The sequence below is a fragment of the Trematomus bernacchii genome, unplaced genomic scaffold (genome assembly GCF_902827165.1).
Source record: "Trematomus bernacchii unplaced genomic scaffold, fTreBer1.1, whole genome shotgun sequence".
Lineage (NCBI taxonomy): Eukaryota > Metazoa > Chordata > Actinopteri > Perciformes > Nototheniidae > Trematomus > Trematomus bernacchii.
In genome coordinates, this window is record NW_022987727.1 from 10,023,116 (window position 1) to 10,043,100 (window position 19,985).

Here is a 19,985-nt window from a genome sequence, read left to right on the forward strand (position 1 = left end):
TAGGGAGATTGCACTCCCAGCTAATATTGAGTTTGATTGTGTTGGTGTGGAAATCAAACTATCTGAGGAAATGTCCCTCACCATGATTTGCCTGTATCGACAACCCACCGCTAAGGTGGATTTCTATGACCAGGTAAAACTCCTGCTGAATTCCTGTGACTCCAACAAAGAGCTAATTATTCTAGGAGACTTTAATATCAACTGGAACGACAAACAAAATAGAAAGAGCTTAAAACCGATCATGGATAAACACAACTTAATACAACTAATGGATCAACCGACTAGAATAACCAAAACCTCTAAGACTGATAGATTTATTATTTACAAACAAAGCTGACAGAATAGTTAAAACCTTCAACTTCCTGACTGGTCTTTCTGATCATAATCTTGTTCTTTTTGCCAGGAAACTCACCAAAAAAAGGTTCATGGCCACACCTAAAACCCCTGCCTTGGGTTCTCGCTTCATCCCCAAAAACCTGCAACAACGTTTTATGGAGGCAGTGAAAATGATTGATTGGGGGGACACTCTGTCCTCTGAAGATATTGGTGAAAACAGTAATCTGTTTATATCTAAAATTAACGATGCAATGTCTTCCTTCTCAAGGAGAGGGTCAGTTAGGGACAGGAAGGAACATCATCTTCCCTGGCTGAATCTACAGTGCAGGAATCTCATGAAATCTAGAGACCAACTATTAAAGCAGAGCTTTAAATCCTGGACTTTCCACTAATAGACAGAAATGTATTCATGCTCGTAATAAGGTAACTCAAACAAACAGGCCAAAGCAAACTTTTTCATCAATATAATTGAAGGTGCGAAAGGTAACAGTAAAAACGTTTGGCAAATCCTAAATAAACTATTAGGTAAACATAAGAATAATGCTCTAGAATTAAAAATCAATGATGCCCTGATAAAAGACCCTGCAGTGTTGGCCAGCTCTCTAAATGAGTATTTTATAAATTGTGCTCTGGACATTACAAAGCTCTTCCCGCCATCTGAGGTCTCACCTAGCCCGATTGTGGATACACACCCCGTTTTTGACCTGGAGGAAATCACAGAGGTGGAGGTAAAACATATAATCTTAGGGTTAAGAGGTTCTAAGGCTAGGGATGCAGATGATTTAGACACCAACTTCATAAAGACAAATATTGACGGTCTAATAAAACCAATTACTATGTTAGTAAATCAATCTATTAGCACGAGGGAAGTTCCATCATCCTGGAAGGTGGCCAGGGTGACACCGATTTTTAAATCTGGGGATAAGGCAATGATGTCCAATTACAGACCAATCAGCATCCTCCCATGTGTCTCTAAGATAGCTGAGAAATGGGTGTCAAAACTAATCACCAAACATTTAGATAAAGGTTTCGCTCCACTCTACCCAATGCAGTTTGGCTTTCGTGCTCACCACTCCGCTGAGACAGCTAACTGTGTCTTTGTGGAAAAGGTTAAATGTATGTCGGACACGAGCCCATATGTAGGTGCTGTCTTCCTTGATCTCAGGAAGGCTTGTGCGCGTTCGTGTGTGTTGGAGGAGGGGCTCTGTAAGGAAGTGGAAGATTTGTTCCGGCTGTGTATTTTCAAATTCTAGCGCACTCGAGCTGGTTTCTCCAAAATTACCTACCCCACCTTTAATGACTTGCCTAATGTATGTCCTGAGTTGAATGTGCAAATGTATGCCGATGATGCGGTCATCTTTGTACATGGGGAGAACACTGAAATGATCTCATCCTGTCTCTCAAATGCTTTGGACAAGGTTCAACACTGGCTGAACAACATTTGCTTACAGTTAAATGCAAAATAAACAGTATGCATGATGTTCAGTAAACGACCAGTCAAATACGAAGGATCCTATGTGTTTTTAAACAGAGCAGAAATAGAACTAGTCCCCCACTTCAAGTACCTTGGAGTCATAATGGATTCAAACTTGACTTTTAAGAAACATATTAAGAAAGTATCCAATACCATTAAATTCAACTTGCAACATTTTAAACAAATTAGACCTTTCTTAACTGTCAATGCTGCAAAGTCATACCTCCACTGTATGATTCTATCCCACATTGAATACTGTTTTACAAACTGGTCGTTTGCTTGTGCCACAAACCTGAAACCCATAGAACAGCTGTACAAGAGAGCTATCAAGGTTTTTGACAGAAAGCCACATTCATAACACCACTGTACCATCCTTGATAAACACAATTTCTTGAGTTTTGACCATTTTAAGTCTTTTAAAAGTATGTGTTTTATTATAAATGTTTACATGGACTGCACCCCCCCCCCCCCCCCCCCCCCCCCCCCCCCCTTAGGGGAATTCATCTACAGAAAACACACTGGATGCTGCACTAGGTCAAAAACCAGAGGAGACTGTGAAGTCCAACAACTTTCTGTCAAAATGTTCTATCAATTAAGGGCAGCTCATTGTGGAATAGCCTCCCAACTGAGATACGGGATTGTCCCACTCTCAATAGCTTTAAAGGTCAACTAAAATAATGGTTGAGAAACAAACAAACAAACGTGCAATCACCGCTAAATGCACTTTAACACAGGGGTATCTCCTCTTGCACTTTATGTAGCCCTTTTATCTTCTCCTGCACTTTATATATCGTAGCTGCTACATTGTACTGCCATGTGGTAAATGCTTATATGCTGCTCATGCTCTTTCTGCACATCATGTACTTATTTTTGCTATGTATATAAATGTCATGTTCTTAAATGTTGTATGTGATGGGACTACGGGTGGAAATTAGCTCAAAGCTAAAATCCGGCATGTTTACGTTTTAAAGCATTATTTGTTTTTAAATGTTCATCAATGTGCACTGTCCCTCTTCAAGTAAACGATTATATGAAATTAAAATGATTCTCCGAAAGATAACACCCCAGCTCTAATCCACTCTACCTATACACTATGAAGGGCTCAACATATTTTCTCTGTGTATATGAAGTGTCCTTATTGTCTTGCACTCCTGGCACAGCTGTGGTTAGACTGTAATTTCAGCAAAACTCTGAAGGAAAGACAAAAATGTTTTTGACTGTGTGACTGGCACTTGGTGTGCATCCCAATTCTAATATTGTCAGTGCTAACTAGGTTATGACAACAGTGGCTGTGTTGTTGCTTTCTGGGGCTTTATATAAAAACAACCCTAAACCTGAGCTTCCTTTAACAAAAAAAGTTACTTTTTGCGCCTTTTTATTTTTAAAATCAAACCTAAACTTGAGCTTCTTTTAACCAGAAAGTTACTTTATGTGCCTTTAAGTATACAATCATTCTATAGGCATTTACTTTGAGCTTCCTTTGAGGTTGCGAAAACTCTTAATTTATATACGTAACTTTAGAACGAGTACCATTTACGTAATTGCCAGGGGGAATTGTCTGGGGTTCAATTCCCACCTGGTACCTTTGTTGCATACCCCTTCTCTCTATGTAGTTTCCATCATCTCCTATGTTGAATAAAGGAGGTCATGGGAACATGTTGTGTAGCTTCTCAGCAAACCTAAGGAAAAAACATTTTAATTATTTTAATTTTGTTTATTTCAACACGACTCATTTGGAGATGTCACATTTCAACAAGTCTTACAGTAGTTAAACAAGTTGAAATGAATACCTTTTTGTTTACCCTAGGTTAGGTCGTACCTGTTATATTAAAGCTGTTAACCTAGGAAAATACAGATTGTTCTTAATTTTAACAAACATTATTGAGGGATCTAGTAGAAACTAGTTTTAATGCGTTTTATGAACAAGCTACTTTAAATTATTGAACAAAAAGTATAAACAAAGTAATTTGAAGTTCAACTTTTCAGATGTTCACCTGTACACATATGAGTGCAGTACGTCTATTGTTGTCAGTAGCCTTCAGGCTTTTTCATTCAGGACTCCAGTCTCTTATCTTGTATTTTAGGTGGCTGAACCAAACTGTTCCAGCAGCTTAAAGTCCTCATTGATACAGTGACACATATAGTGCATGGTGACTATAGTTACCAGCAGGCAGAGGGATTTATTGATCCAGTATTGAGTGTTCATTAGGAAGAGTGAAGTGCCCTTTTAAGGTCACTGTGGGAGATTGCCTCTGTCAGAACAGCAGAGTAAGAGCTGTCAGGTCAGGAACATTGGAGAACTTTGTCCCTGCTTTGTGGTTCCAGGGAGGAAAAGTACTTTGGATTTGCGATAAAGGCAGATGTATGTATAGTTTTTGAATTGCAGATTCATCTTGAGTGAATTTATAAATGAGGACTACCTATAGAAATGTACCCCTGAAACAATTACGCTTTTAACCTAACTCTAACAATTGCCTAGTCCAAGTGTTGCCAATCCAAGTATTGATTGTGAAAACCATCCCATTGAAAGATCTTCCAAATGGCAAAGATGAGATGGAATACTTCTGTGTGGGAAACCCAGCTATTCTGTTGCTCATTATTAGTGACTATGCTGAGGCTGCGGGAAGGAGTGTGGTCGTGGATAATGTCTGTGAGGTAGGAGGGGGCCTGGTTGTTGAGTGCTTAGTGCATTAGGAGAAAGATTTTAAAATGTATTTGTTGACACATAGGGAGCAAATGGAAGTTCTGCAGGCAGGGTTGATGTGGTCAGCAGAGTTCTGGATGTACTGAAGGTTATTGAGTTTAGATGATGTACCATACAGGATGCTGTTGCAGTAGTTCAGTCTGGATGAGATGAAGGCATGGATAAGGGTTTCGGCAGCAAAGATGGAGAGTGATGGGTGGATGCTATGTTTTGCTATGTGGTTTAAATGGGTTTCAAAGGTGTGGTTGCTGTATACAGTGACTCCAAGGTTGTGGATGTGTGGGGAGGGAGACAGAGTCGAGTAATCGATGGTGAGGGAGAAGTTGTTATTGTTTTTGGTGAGGGATTTGGGACCAATGAGTAGCATGTCAGATTTTTCACAGTTTAGTTTGAGGAAGTCACATTGCATTCAAGTTTTGTCCAAGTTGTGTATTACTTAGAGGGATCCCCAGCCCTTGCAGTCAGGGCTACCCCTGGCCAACTTCTGGCCCCACGCAAAGTTATGTGATGAGGCCCTCTGTGTCGCGAGCGTCGACGGGGGACGGGGGACGGTGCTAGTGGAGCACACGCAGGAGCCTCGAAACTGTGGCGCGCTTACAGTAATTGTGCCGCATAAGCGCATAACGGTGCACCGCATTTGCGCTTCGGATGAGGCTCTCTCCGTAAGATGAGGCCCCCTCCGCGAGGTGAGGCCCCACGCAGTCTGCGTGATCTGCGTGTAGGGAGGGGCGGCCCTGCTTGCAGTCAACATATCGATATGTTCTTGGGCAAGATACCTAACCCCAAGTTGCTCCCCATGGCATGGCCAGTGGCGTGTGAGTTTGTGTGAATGTTAGTGTGCCTGGACAGGTGGCATCTTTTGTGGCAGCCTCTGTATGCATGTGTGTGTGAATGGTAAATGCTGACACTGTTAGTGCTTTAGGGATTTTGAAGACTGGAAAATGGTGTTATACATGCAGACCATTTACACGCACATAATCGCACACTTCCAAACCAATGCTGCACCTTTGAGAAAGATGCAGGATGTCAGCCCTGGTCTGTTCTAAACATTTTGAATCAAAGTGCGAATCCTTCCGAATTGCACTGTCTCTAAAGGACTTTCCAGCTTCAGGATTTTAAACTTGCCGTATTAGCAAAAAAAAAATTGTTGCTGGTGAATCTAATCCAGGCAGCAGTAATAGCTATAACTTTTCATCCAAAGTTTAGCAAAGATTATAAGTATATGTATTTATTTTCATACTTTTTATAATAATATTCTAAATCCAGTCTTAGCCTGGATTTGAAAATATTATTATATAAGCACCCTTTTAACTTAATACAACTTAAGAGGCCAGTAAACAAATGTTCCCAAAGTTAGCAAATCCCCTAAAACAACATTTAGCTTTTAAGACAAACTAAATGAGCTATTCAACTTTAAAAAGGGTTAATTTTTTTTATCAAATACTCAGAGTAAATAAAAATGAAGTTCTGCAGGGAACATGGGCACCCCTCTTGATGTCTTTACATTAAGCTGGTCTGAGAGCACTGCATTATGGGGGCAGAAAAACAAATAGTGAACATTTTAAGAAAGCAGAGTAAAGGGCTTAAGGATGAAATAGTTAGGTTTAATTAATTTTTGCCCCCACCTTTTTGGATCATTTCTGGAGCAAATTATTTTCCAAGAAAAATACATTAAAATGTATCCTATAAAATTATGATTGTGCGTTGGAAACATTAAAGTAACATTTATATGTTAACATAAAAACAATCTTAGTTTTTCCACAGTTACCCTAACAGAGCATGTAATACAAGAGCAGGGAAATGAAAAGAGAGGAGAATACAAGTATAAAAGGATATAAAGATTTGCAAGGGATAAGAGAGGGTGAGAAGGGATGGATGAAGTCAATTAAACCGAATTTGAAAAAACAAAATGATGAAAGTGACAGTGAGATGACACAGAGAGTGATGAAAGACGCCGTGCTTTAGAGGAAACAAAGCAGCAGGCAAGATTTGTACATCAAAGTTACAAAAGAGAAGTACAAAATATGCAGCTTAACTTATGTGTAATAAGGTCCATTAATGCTTTGTCCTTAACAAATTCTGTCATTGAATTTGCACTTGTTGTTTTTGATTATTTGTATGATTATTACAGGGTGCATATTTTGTCCAGAAACCTTATTATTGTGTCACTTAGCTCCAGGTAGAGGTCTGGCTCTAAGTGCTGACAGAGTTTGTCCACAAAGGACCAACCTGCCAAACAGCCACCCTATAATAACAGGCTGTAGGTTACGCTGTGGTTGCCATGGAGTCTCCAGGGGTGACGGGCAGAGAATAGATCATGGTTTTTGTAATTAGAGAAGATTGCGCATGGTTTCGTCCACAGCTGGGCAAAAAAAAAACAAGCTCTCATGCAAACACAAAAACACACCGCTCACAGTGATGGTGAGAGGCTGCGGGTCACAGGTAACAGAGTGGGAGGAAAGGGAGTGTCAAACATCAGCAGGGAGATATACAACAGAACAGATTGGTGGATAGTTATCATCATGGCAAACAGACTGTGTTTCTTGGTTTAGATTTGGTTTAATGAGTGGTTGCAGTGAAGTCAGGTTCTTAATACAAAACATCAAAAACAAAGCTATCATCTGCATACACAGACACAGACACTTACCCCAACCCTAAAGCTGCCTTCATGATATGTCATTTGCTCTTTGCTCACCCCAAAGTAGGACGCAGAGCCTTCCGGTGAAAACAGCCAGTTAAGTTTTGTTTCTATGGTTACCACCCTCGCTAGCTTGTGCTGTTTAGCACAGCTATTACCTGATTGGTTGCCAGTCAAAAGGACAGCAGCAATCGAGGTCAAAGTTCAAGTCATTTGAACTTTGGGCAACGCTCGGCTACAATTACACACTGTGCAAAGCGCAGAATCAGGCAGCACCGCTCTCCTTAGAAACACAACAGCCGCTTTACCAGTTACAGCTTAACCCCTCAGAACAATACACAAGCCCTGAAGGGCAGGTACAAAGGAAACATTCTGCTGATCTATTCCTGTGTTTATGACTTAAGAACAAGTCAAACAAAAAGTCCCTGTCTTAGCTCTCGGTATGATTTAATAATTATTGACAGATACAGGGAGCAGGCATAACTTTATTTCTGTTTGCATTTGGTTCATTTGCGGTCTTCAATATGTTGTCAAAGAGGTGATGTTTTGACCAATCTTCTTGTATATATGTCCGATTTCTGAATCTACAGTTTATCACCTTCAACTTTATTGGGTTAACTAAATAAATAACAGCAGCATATTTATCATATAATTTCCTATTTATTCTATTACATGAGCAGGTTTTCAAGTGGATATTGACTCAGGTATGCTTTGATTATGCTGTATCGGCTCTGTGATCAATTGTGAACTGTGTATAATGTGAGTAAAAGTCCAAATGTCTTGGGTCTTTTAGTTCAATATATATTCCTTCTTCACCTTGTTAATATTTATTGAGCAGAGAAGCAATATTTTTTAAACTGTTTTTTTCCAGATTATATTTGGATATCTTTTCATGTTATATGGAACAAACATTTTGGAATATGCTAAATCATTGAACATGACTTCTGGGCATTCTACATTTAATCTCAATGAAAATAGGTTGTCATTGTGTATTCAAATTCTTATCACACTGCTGTGACAAAGGAGCTGTTGGAAGTGTAAAAGCTCAAGTAAAATCAATTAAGTCTGACAGACGGTTGGACAGGTACTTTCTTTGTGCTGTTTTTAAATTGGTTCACGCACAACACACATCATGCATGGGAAATAATTTGCTCTATTATAGACACCTATTGATGCAAATCTATACACATGCACTTTTCATTGTGGTTGAATGTACTTTATTTCTACCTGTTATCCTTTCAACTTTCCATTTCACACACACACACACACACACACACACACGCACACACACACACACACACACACACACACACACACACACACACACACACACACACACACACACACACACACACACACACACACACACACACACACACACACACACACACACACACAGTGCAGTGCAGTGGCCTTGAATGCAAAACGTTTACAATTGTCACTCCAGCACTCTGGCAGCCATTATATTCCACTACGTCATTAAGTGGACATTTATAAGATCGTCATTAAAATTTGAAATAACTTCCTATAGTTCAAATTAAAGTGTCACACATTTTAGGCCTCGAGTCCAAATGATGAATACAAGTTTGGTGAAAGCCATTAAGAGAAAGTCCCTCACACCATTCAGGATACGAAAAAGTTGCCACCACCATTTGGCATTTACACTGACATCTATTCTGTCGTACTCCTAGCTAACACAATTAGCTCGTCCATTCCATAAGCCAGTGATCTTATGTTGGTCATGATGAGAGGGAGGGAGACACGGTTTCTATTTTATTTTCTCCATAAATCTGGACCAAGCTCTCCTCATTCGTCTCTTCTGTTTACCCTGCATCCTTTGTGTACTTCTTTAGATTTCAGTGGGGATAGCCGTTGTTCCGACCACCATGCTAGCCTGCTTAAACTTAGTCGGCATAAAGTAATCTAATCGTTTCCACACTGGTGAAAATACAAATGAGGCTAAATGGAGAGGCATAATAATGTATGTTGAGTGAAAAGTTACCTCAATTAATATTTCATTACAGCACCAGACATTTACATTGTGCTAAGTGTGGCTCTTTGGAATCAGCACTAGATCCCTGGTGATTTGAATTTGGTCTCACAAGCCAAGGACTTTATGCAAATTCCTTCCATTATTTCCTGGCCCCTGCCTGCATGGATGCATTGCGACATGGATTTTTGAGATGAGATGAGCTTTGTCATTTATTTTATATACAACAGCAGAATTGCGCTGAGCTGCTAACTATAACACTTGTGTTGAGCTGCAATCCGAGTGACACATTTATTATTGCTTTATTCTTCACAGTTTAAGTCACAGCTTTGGGGATGTGTCATTTGTCTGGATGACTGAGAAGCTTCCCCTCTCCCTCCCCTCTCCCTCTCCTCTCCCTCTCCTCTCCTCTTGATTCCTCCTCTCCTCACGTCCTGTATCTTCTCCTCTCTCCTCACTGTCATTTCAACCCTCCCAGCTGGAACACTGTGTTTACTTACTCAGCACTTCCTCATCTCCCTTTCTCTTGCTTCTCTCTTTTTTCTAATGACACTGCAGTAGTTGGGGATGTTCGCTGTGTCCTTGTGGTAAGTTATTCAAGGGTTATCTGAAGGTTTCTCAGGCCTGGGCATAAATATTTCAGGTTGTTTGGATGTGAACTGATGAGACAGATAGCAGACTTGACAGCTATACCAGAAAGGCTGCGATGCATGACTTTCTCTGGGTGTTTGAAGAGGTGTTATTCCTTAATTCACCCCACATTAACCTGCGAGAAAGCAAATGTCTATTGACTGCATGGTTGCACCAAGACAGTTTATTATAATAAGCCCCTTAAAGGTGTTAATTTGTCTCTCTGGCTTGTGTCTGTGCAGATGGAAAGGTGTACGCGTTGGGAGGAATGGGAGCCGACACAACGCCACAGGCTCTGGTGAGGGTCTATGAGGCGGAGAAGGACCAATGGCAGCCCATGACTTCCATGCCCACGCCGCGGTACGGAGCCACGCCCTTCGTAAGAGGAAACAAAATCTACATGATGGGTAGGAAACAATTTCTAATCTAATTGTTCTCCTTTTTATTTCATAATTTTATAATATATAAAATATAATTATTTTATTCACCAATACTCTCTGTTTCGCAAGTGGTTCCATTAATTGGCTTCAACATTATGTGAAATAATCCAATCTCAATCATCATATTTTGATTTGTAAATTTGCAGATAAATACTCTGCTAAATATAAAACGTGTGAGATAACCACATGTAGGTAGTTGTTGCATTGGATCAACTATTGGATTGCCATAAAATGTGCAAATACGACATTCATTACCCAAGAGGATTAATTATTCTGTCATGAACTGGAGTTTATTGTCTGGCGAAACAACACGAGGTAAACTCTTTCTCAACAACTGTTAAATAGATTGCGATAAACATGTTAACACTTTATTTGTTTATATAGCACCAACATCAGATCAAAATGTAAATTTCTCAATTCAGAATAACATAAGCCTTGGTTGTACTTTGTCTGATGCTAATGAGCAAATATTGCATGCTAACACACTATACTAAGATGGTAAACATGTATATAAACATAATATAGTTACTACTCTAGCATTTAAGTATTTTATTCTAAATAACATACTTAAGTAAGTTACAACTTTTTACACTGATTCAGTTTTTCATGTAATCCCTTTAGCGACTTGTATTGCAACAATGCCATATGCATTCAGTAGTTTGTGCCTTTTATAACATGCATTTTAGTGTGGGGAAAGTCATGGCTTCTCTTTTTTACCTACAGAAATAAACCAAATAGCTTACCTCGTTGCCATTGGGAGCATTGTGTTCGGGTTAGGGTTAGCTTAGTAGGCAGTAATCAACTATTGGCAATCTTGATCACTGCAGGGAGAATCCAAATTGTTAGGCCTTGACTGCATCAATTATAACGGAAGCAAATTATGGGACGTAGTTTAACCTGTTAAGCCCGGGATCTTGCAAGAAACAGCGTCTGAGGGCTTCTTAACATTTAACAAACTATGAATGTGCCATACCCACTTAACGGGAAGAAACTCAGCTACCTGACGATATGAACAATTTTTACCAAAACAAAACACAAGTCTAACGCCGAGCCTCTGAATTAGCACTAAGCGAAAGAGTGCTAACGCACTTAACACATAACTCACGGTAGAAATATTTTATATTTCATCGGATCTGCACAAACTATATATCATATGAAAGCTGAGATTCCACATATTCCAATGGTATAAGTATCATCACTGTGCGACCAAAACTCGCGGCAGCAAAAGCCAGCAAAGACAACACACAACTTCACTTTACGGGGCCAAAACGGCAAATACGTCTTACCGTTGCTGCTTTCTGATCAAAAGTTGGTGGTTTTTTTTCTTTCTAAACCTCTCTAAAAAGGTCAAATTTCATTTGTTTTGCATCAATCTTGATACAGGGTACTTATTATATGTTATAGTTTGGATTCCTAAAGCTTTTTGTCTACTATCCCATCATTCAAGGGTGGTTTTCACTATAAGTAATGTTTTTCTTTGGACGGAAACTATAATTTAATTTGTTTTACTATGTTCAATCTGAATTTACTTTAAAATAAAAACATTTATATTGATTCTGACTTTTCTACATCCAACTCACAGGTGTATCATTGCTTTGAGAAAAAAGATTATTAATTTACCCCTTTTAGAAGTGAAGATATAGTCATTTGTTCTGGGCATGTCATTTTCGAGCCTGAAACCTGAAAAACAGGCTCAGGGCTCAACTGGTTAAGGATTAATAGTTTGCATTTGGTTGAGATTGGGTTAGAGTAAGAGTTCTGTGTCAAACCAACACAGAACTCTTACCCAGTAGACCGCTGTTTGTGAAACCCAGTGTCAATATTGACTTACAGCACAGCATATAATTACATTTGTGTTACAGATGGCCCTTCCTTCATGTCCCACTTGCTAGCTAAACGCGGCCCCTTTGCATCGTGCTCATATGGCAGTTACCGCAAATATTGCCACTGGTTTCACCACAGGTTAACACTTTAAACTCTTTAAAAATAAGTGCTGTTGTTAGCACTGTTATGCGATATGCAAGATTGTTAGTGGCGCTCGCAAGGCTTGCCACTTCCATTTTGGCCCGGCCACTGTGGTGGAATTTCTTTTATAATATTGGTGAAAAGATATTAAGTTTACTATTAACTATTTTATTTAGCACTCTGCAGAGTGGATCCAAGCTGTGGCAATAAGGTCTGTTCTGCAGTGATGACATGGGCAAAGAATCACCTTTCTTTATACGTTTTCATGTGCTATAAAACAAAAAAGAAACATCCTTCTTCGCTAAAGATCTGCAACACGCAGCCTTCTTCTTTTCTTGGCCATCTGCCTCCTATTAAGGTATGATCCCACAAGTAAACAAGGTCCTTTTGCACATACACAGTTTCTTTTGTCTTTTGCTCAAAAGATGTATCCCTATAAAGTCAGAGGAGAGAATGACAGTAGTTTGTTTCCCAAATACACAACTACCAGGAGAAATCAGAGGTAAAATGTCACGTGTGCAGGCAATACTGGCCAGACTCCTTTCACGAAATAGAACAATAGTGGATTTATCTGTTTCGTAACTCCAATTTGTTGTAAACTTGGCCCCTAGGTTTCCACCGAGTTTCATTCAAATCAGGCAAGTAGTTTACCCGTAATGCTGCTGACAAACAGTTACAGACACACCAAGCTGAAAAGAGAACCTCCTTGGCGGAGATAATGGAAATAACAAATCTCGCAGCCCTGTTGGCACGTTTTCTTACAGCACCCTTGGGAGCCACTACTCCATTCCTCTACTTCTTTCTCCTCATTCTTACACACACACCCAAGGTCTCTCTTTCAGGGAGGCAGAGTTCAGGTAAGGAGTGCGCAGGAGTAGAGACGAGTGCTGTAACTTTCTCAAGGACATCGATTGCTGATGTAATTCTTCAGTCCTCAGGTTCTGGTGATGTGGGACCAGTTTCAAACTATAGGCTACTCTCAGTGCTTATTGAGTAGATACAAAAGAAAGTAGCAGCAGGATCTCTATCCCTCTGTTTTACTATGTTGCTCTCATGCAGCACACACGCCTTCTGAACCGAGGGATGTGTGTTCTGTTTTTGAACATAAGCCTTTCAGCACTGTGACTATCTGCCTGATGGTTTTAGAGCTGTTAAAGGAACTGATGGAAAAACAAAAATGTGTCTCTCTGTGCTGAGGAGTGTTGGTACAATCAGAAGGACAGTGTTGGAGTTCAAAGCTGATATGTGGAAGAGAAAAGGGGATTTGTGCACAGTGCAAATCCTGTGTTTTGTTTTCCAGTCATTTTCCATCCGTGATTAGAGGTCACATTTGTTCTCATTGTGTCTCTTTGGGGGACTGTTATTGCTCATTGACACTTGGTCAACATTTCACAGCACCGCTGAGAGAGAAATTGGAATCACACAAGGCAGGGTATGATCATTTCATTTCATCGCGGAAGCATTTTGCAAAGCGATTAATTCATTTCACGCCACGCTACCAGCAACAACACAATCCACGTTCATCACAAAGTTGCTGTAACATTGTGAGGGCAGGAGCTTTCCATATCAGTGGGGTTTTTTCTCCCACGCTCCGCCGGAGGGGTTGAATAAATCTTTGCATATGTGCAGTGGCTCAACACGGAAAAAACAGACTTAATTCAATTTGGGAACACAAAGTCTTATTTTAGATATACATAAATAATACAAATAAAGTAGTTTGAATAAGCCTAATTTTCACCAGATGCCACATTAAAATGTTGGTCGTACATGATTACAACCAGGCACATTTTTTCAGCAATGGATTCTGATGTATCCACTATATCTGTTATGTCTATTCAGTTCATATAAGTAGAGATCATTTGCAGGTAGTTAAGACTGAATGATTCTGAAATATATGAAACACTTCCATGCAAGTTATAACTTAGACCAGGGGTGCCCAATAGGTCGATATCGGCAATTAAAATCTCTCCGGTCATATTGTCCAGTGTATTTTTTTGTTGCCATAAGCACAATTTAAAGTCTATTAAAAATAGGCAAAATAGACAAGTCGGCACCAACCCCTCTCATGGATGCCCAAAGTGTGCAACGAGAGAGAGAGTGCCTCCGGAGCGCACCAGGACGACGCGTCGGATCGTTTTTGTTTAGGAAACATTATATTTCTAATTCAGGTGCCGTACTCTTGCCGCCTTTTTACATGCTCAAATCCCCTCGATGTACACACGCCTATTGTTCAGTGCAACTAGGGCGCCACGGCGGTGCGCAGAGTAAAACACACATCACAACACACATCTCCACAAAGACAGATGGAGCATTATTTAACACGAAGAAATGATATCGATAAGATAATGAAATTGCTTTGTTGAAAAAGTTTGAATATATCAAACCCTTTTTTACTATGAACTGTTTCTAGTCTCTCGTACATGTCCACATTGTTTAGTTATACAACAGCAATTGAACTAAAAAAAAAAGTTGGATGCTGCTCTGATGCGCCCTGGGGACCGAACGTTAACTTAGTTTGCTGTTAATAGTTAGTTAATTGACAGCGATTGACAGCGATGACATGCTTTTGGTTATGCAGGCTTGAATTTCTCAAAAATAGTTTCAATACATGATTAATCTACATGCCTTGATGATGTCTCCGGACACTATTCAGTTCATTTATAAATAAATATATCTGCCATTTTTTTAAACAGGTAGATCATTTCGACCTGGTCATTTTAAGAGTAGCTCACAAGTGGAAAAAGTGTGTTATGTTTTCGTGCATGTAAATGGTCTGTGAATGTATTTATCAATATATTGAGCTTTTTCTTTGAGAGTCCCATACAGATATTTGGTTCTTAAAGTTTGACTTTGGGCACACTTCAGCTAAACCTTTGACACTTTTGACACTTTTGATTTAAGACCTGTCAAGTCTTTGGGAGATTCTAGTTAGGTTTTTCTGATAACTTCTTATATTCAAATGAATGTGTTTGTCACAAAAAAGAAAAGAAAAATGTAACAAAAAACAGATCGCGTTTTAAAATAATCATTAATCCCGACTAGCAAATTATATTGCAAAGATTTGAACAATCCCTGGTAAGTGCAAAGGAGATACATGTTTGCATGGTGAGTTTAATCACTTTTGATCCTATTATACAAAGTTAAAAGTGATGTGCTACAGAATAATGTGATACTCATTTATTGCTACTTGAGAAGATGAGGATACCTTGCAAATTCTTGCTGCTTCCTCAGCTGCTGTTCTAGTTGGGCATGTATGGCAGTGGCAGTGGCTGCCTTAAATCCCCTCTGATTTAAATTATGTGTTTCCAGGCAGAAGCAGACTTACTGGCAATTGACGGTACTCATCCAGTTTTATAATGGTTTTATATTCAGCGCACAAGTGTAGCTGAAAAGCGGCAGTCAACAAGTCAATGCTGATAACAGATTATTCTGTGTAACAAAATGAAGTGCATATAAATACACATACACCACTCCTTTTATTTATGGTCTTGAATGAGGTAATGTGGAATAGATTAATGTATCACCACTCTTCAGCAGCTGCACAGACAGATAAGGAATTACAAAATGGATAAATGACCTCACTTCCTCTCTCTTCCCCGCTTCTTACTTCTGGAGCTTGTGCCAGTAAGCAGCAGATAAATCAGAAACGGTCACTGTATATAGCAGCAAGTATCTTTAAGGAGTAATTGTATCTGCAATGTCAGTCTTTTATACAGTAAGACAGCAGATATATAACTATAGGAAGAAGCGATAGATCCTGTTGTTGGCCACTTTTGTAGAGATAGTGGTGGCTGTTATACAAATCCATCAGGATCCAAGCAACAGCAACTAATCAAATGTAGATTTATACCACTTGTAACGGAGATAGCTACCTGGTTCTGTTTAGGAGAAGATAGTGAGAGGGGAGAAATGCCCATTCATATTTAGCTCTGCCCTTTTCAGAAACGAAAGTGAAATATCTTCAAGAAAACTCCTGATATTCTCGTGGTATATCTAGCAGAAGATGCCATTTTGATTTGTATGCTGCATGTTTGGTATTGTATTGTGTTATAGTGTGTTGCATTTAATTAGATTCGGTCTTTTCTTTCTTCCCCATTAGTAATGCCATTGAAAAACTGTGACTCATTCTCAAGAGTTCTGGTTAAGACCCGACAGCAGACACATAAGTAATAAAATAAACATTCACAGACAGCACATTAATACAACGACAATTTATAACACCACTCATAAAATGATTAGTGCAAAAGTGTCAATGTGATACTTTTTAAACAAAATTAAAGTCCAACTCTCCAGAAAACTTAAAACGGACTTAGAAGTAGGTGAAAATCTTTGGCACAAAGATATACAGAGGAAAAATAATGTTATCTCATTAACTTAAACAATAAAAAAGGGGGCCTACAACTGAACCCTGAGGCCCACTGAAATGTGCACATATCTTTGTGTACAATCCCAGCCTTTCAGTGAAGCTAGACAATAGGCAGTTTCCCAAACATCAAGGATGATATAGCTTTGTATAGAAAGTTTAAAAATGTGACACTAAGTCAGCTATCATTTTTATTTTATTTATATGCTGGTAAATATAGATTTTAAATTTCGACAGAGCCAGGCTAGCTGTTGAGCTGTTTAGCATTAAAGTCTTTCATCTAATATAAATGTAGTGTCTACTAGCTTAGATAATAGGCGCCGCAGTTACATTCATATCATCTATCTGTTGGCCATTTAGACACTAGACACTGACTATTTATCAAAAACCGTCCATTTAAATTTCAGCTATCCATGGAGTACACGTCTCGGGTTTCAGATTCATGATATTACTCAAATTAGTACAATAATGTATATTGGCTTTTCTTCGGCATTTAAAGTACATCTTAATTGGTCTCTGTTAGTTCCCTTAATTGTACAAATTAGACCAAGGATTTGAGTGACTGACTCTTTTATATCAGTTAATAATCAGCGTCAAATCAAAGCAAGTTTCAATTTTTCTTGAAAGATTATCACATTATCATTCAAACTCTGTGAACTATACCATCAAGATTGAACAGAGAATATACATACGGCATATTAAATATATATGTTTCAGTGTGGGTTGTTAATGCCTCGCTATACCAAACATGTATATTATAATCAACAGATCTCTCTCTGACTCTGATGCCTCCCACTCAGTTCGACTCTTTGACTCGCAGCTGCTATCGATCTCCGTGCCACCCTGCCTCCTCCAGTTGACCCCCTTCCACTTTCTTCTCTCACTCCTCCACATTTTCCTCTCTCTGTATTACTTTTTGCACAATTTCTCTGTCATTGTCTCATTTTCCACCTCATTCTCCCTCTTTACTGTCTTTTTCTGTATCATTCTCTTGTTCATGTTCCTTTCCATTCCTCCTCCTCTTTCCACCCTCAACAGCCCTCTCACATTGTCTAGCCTCAACCTCTCCTCCTTTCCTCCACCGTTCACACACTTGCTGCCCTTCCAGCACATCACCTTCTGCCTGTTGTTGTATTTTACAAGGATAACTTATGATTTGTGGAAGTAAACAACTTGTAGGCGTCCTCAGGGAGCACCCTGCTGCTGCGCTTTGTTTTCGGTCTAAAGGCAAGGCAAGGCAAGGCAAGGCAAGTTTATTTATATAGCACCTTTCAACACAAGGCAATTCAAAGTGCTTTACAAAAATGGAAGACATTAAGAAAATGGCATTTAAAATCAGTCATTAAAAATAAAAGATAATAAAATAAACATTAAAAGAAAAAATACATGGATAAAAGTTAAAAGTTACAGTGCAGTTTAAGATGTGAATAGTTCAATAAAAAGCAGCGGCAAAAAGAAAAGTCTTCAGCCTGGATTTAAAAGTAGTCAGAGTTGCAGCGGACCTGCAGGTTTCTGGGAGTTTGTTCCAGATATTTGGAGCATAATAACTGAACGCTGCTTCTCCATGTTTAGTTCTGACTCTGGGGACAGAAAGCTGACCAGTCCCTGAAGACCTGAGAGTTCTGGATGGTTCATAATTTAGCAGTAGGTCAGACATGTATTTTGGGCCTAAACCATTCAAAGCTTTATAAACCAGCAACAATATTTTGAAATCTATTCTTTGACACACAGGAAGCCAGTGTAAGGACTTCAGAACAGGAGTGATGTGATCCACTTTCTTAGTGTTAGTGAGGACTCGAGCAGCGGCGTTCTGAATTAGCTGCAGCTTTCTAATAGATTTTTTAGTGAGACCTGTGAAGACACCATTAAAAATAAAATGAAATGTGGTCCCAGTGCTGCCCTGCACGCTTGCCAGACTTGGACATAAATGCCAAGCAAACTTTGTGACAAGAGCAGGGAATTAAAAAAGGATAAAAAGGAAATGAAAGTCAAGGACAAACTGTTTCACAGGAAATATTGTATTTGTAACTCAATTCATGCTCATATTTCTGAAAATATATTCCGTGTAGAGTCAACATCTTTATGATAATACAGAAATGATTTGCTGTCCAGGGTTTTCCAGCATCATATTTCCTGGTACATTATAATATCTTAGGCTTTGTAGACATGTACGCTAAATGTGTTTTGACCCAGAGCCTTTTGCTCCTCTGTGAAACCAGATTCCAGTTTGTCTTCTTGGGGCATACACTACTCCACATGTAACAGTAGCCTTAAGACTTTCCTTAGTTAGGGCTGGCTCAGGCTGGCATTGAACCAGTCCCCAGTTATGCTGCTATAGGCTTTCACTGTCAGGGGACTTTCTACTCTCATGTCTCTTCTCTTCCTCTATATCTTTATGCACTGATCTCCCAAAAATGCTAACTCAGCTTTCCTGGAGATGTTACAAGCAGGTTGCCAGAACCTGGAAGATGGTTGAAATCCACTATATCTTCTTTTTCTTTATTTTTATATATATATATAAACATAGTCTTTTCAAACTTTTGAACTCTCTATGATGTAAATGTCTACACATCTTAATCTGAACTCACGACACCTAAAGCGTTTCACTTTAATCTCAGAATTCTGAGAAAACTTTTTCTGATTTATTCTCTGAATGTTGTCTTTTTTTTAACAAAATGTTGACTTCTCTCACAAATCTTGGACTTTCTCCTCAGAATTCTGACTTTGTTTTGTTAGTGCTCAATAAAAAAGTTCACTTTTGGTCAGATCGTAATAAAAACCCCTAACATGTTGCTTTAATCCTCTTTGGGAGTTTTTCCTTGTTTTTTCCTTGGGGTCTAAGGACAGAGGGGGTCGTACTGTATGCTGTACACACTGTAAAGCCATGAGACACATGTGTAACTTGTGATATTGCACTTTTTAAAGACATTGGATTGGTGCATTGACTCTGATTCTGGACCTCCTTCAGGTGGCCGTCAGGGGAAGATGCCGGTGACGGCGCTGGAGGCCTTTGACCTGGAGATGAAGAGTTGGACACGTTACCCCTGCATCCCCAGCCGGAGGGCCTTTTCCTGCTGCGCTACCAATGAGCGCAGTTTCTTCAGCCTGGGGGGCCTCCAACAACCGGGGCCACACAACTTCTACTCTAGACCTCACTTTGTCAGTACCATGGAGGAGTATGATCTGGATCAGGGTAGGTGTACAAATACTACTTTTAAGGCAGCACATTGGACATAAAACTGACTGTATTAGGTCACATTACTTTTTTATTTACTCAGATTTGGTTTCTGATTGCATTGTGTACAGGTAACTAGTCATTGTTATTAAAGTATCCCCTCCAACTCTGTTTATGATTTATTTTCAGAGATTCTGAAAAATATGTTTATTCCTTCTTAATGTGTTGTTTTGGAAACACGAGGAGAGAGAAGCTGCTTTGAATTCAGCC

General features: G+C 39.3%; 1 protein-coding gene across 2 annotated transcripts in view; it reads left to right on the forward strand.

The window, feature by feature from the left end:
- The window catches only part of LOC117494318 (kelch domain-containing protein 8B-like), a 242,377-nt gene that overhangs the window by 153,822 nt on the left and 68,570 nt on the right, over positions 1-19,985 (forward strand). For both annotated transcript variants that reach the window (XR_004557066.1, XM_034145163.1), the window contains exons 3-4: positions 10,015-10,179; positions 19,509-19,733. Coding sequence is in view for 1 of the 2 variants with exons in the window: in XM_034145163.1 (XP_034001054.1) it covers positions 10,015-10,179; positions 19,509-19,733 (390 nt within the window). In the remaining variant the exon portion in view is untranslated. The remainder of the gene's footprint in view (positions 1-10,014; positions 10,180-19,508; positions 19,734-19,985) is intronic.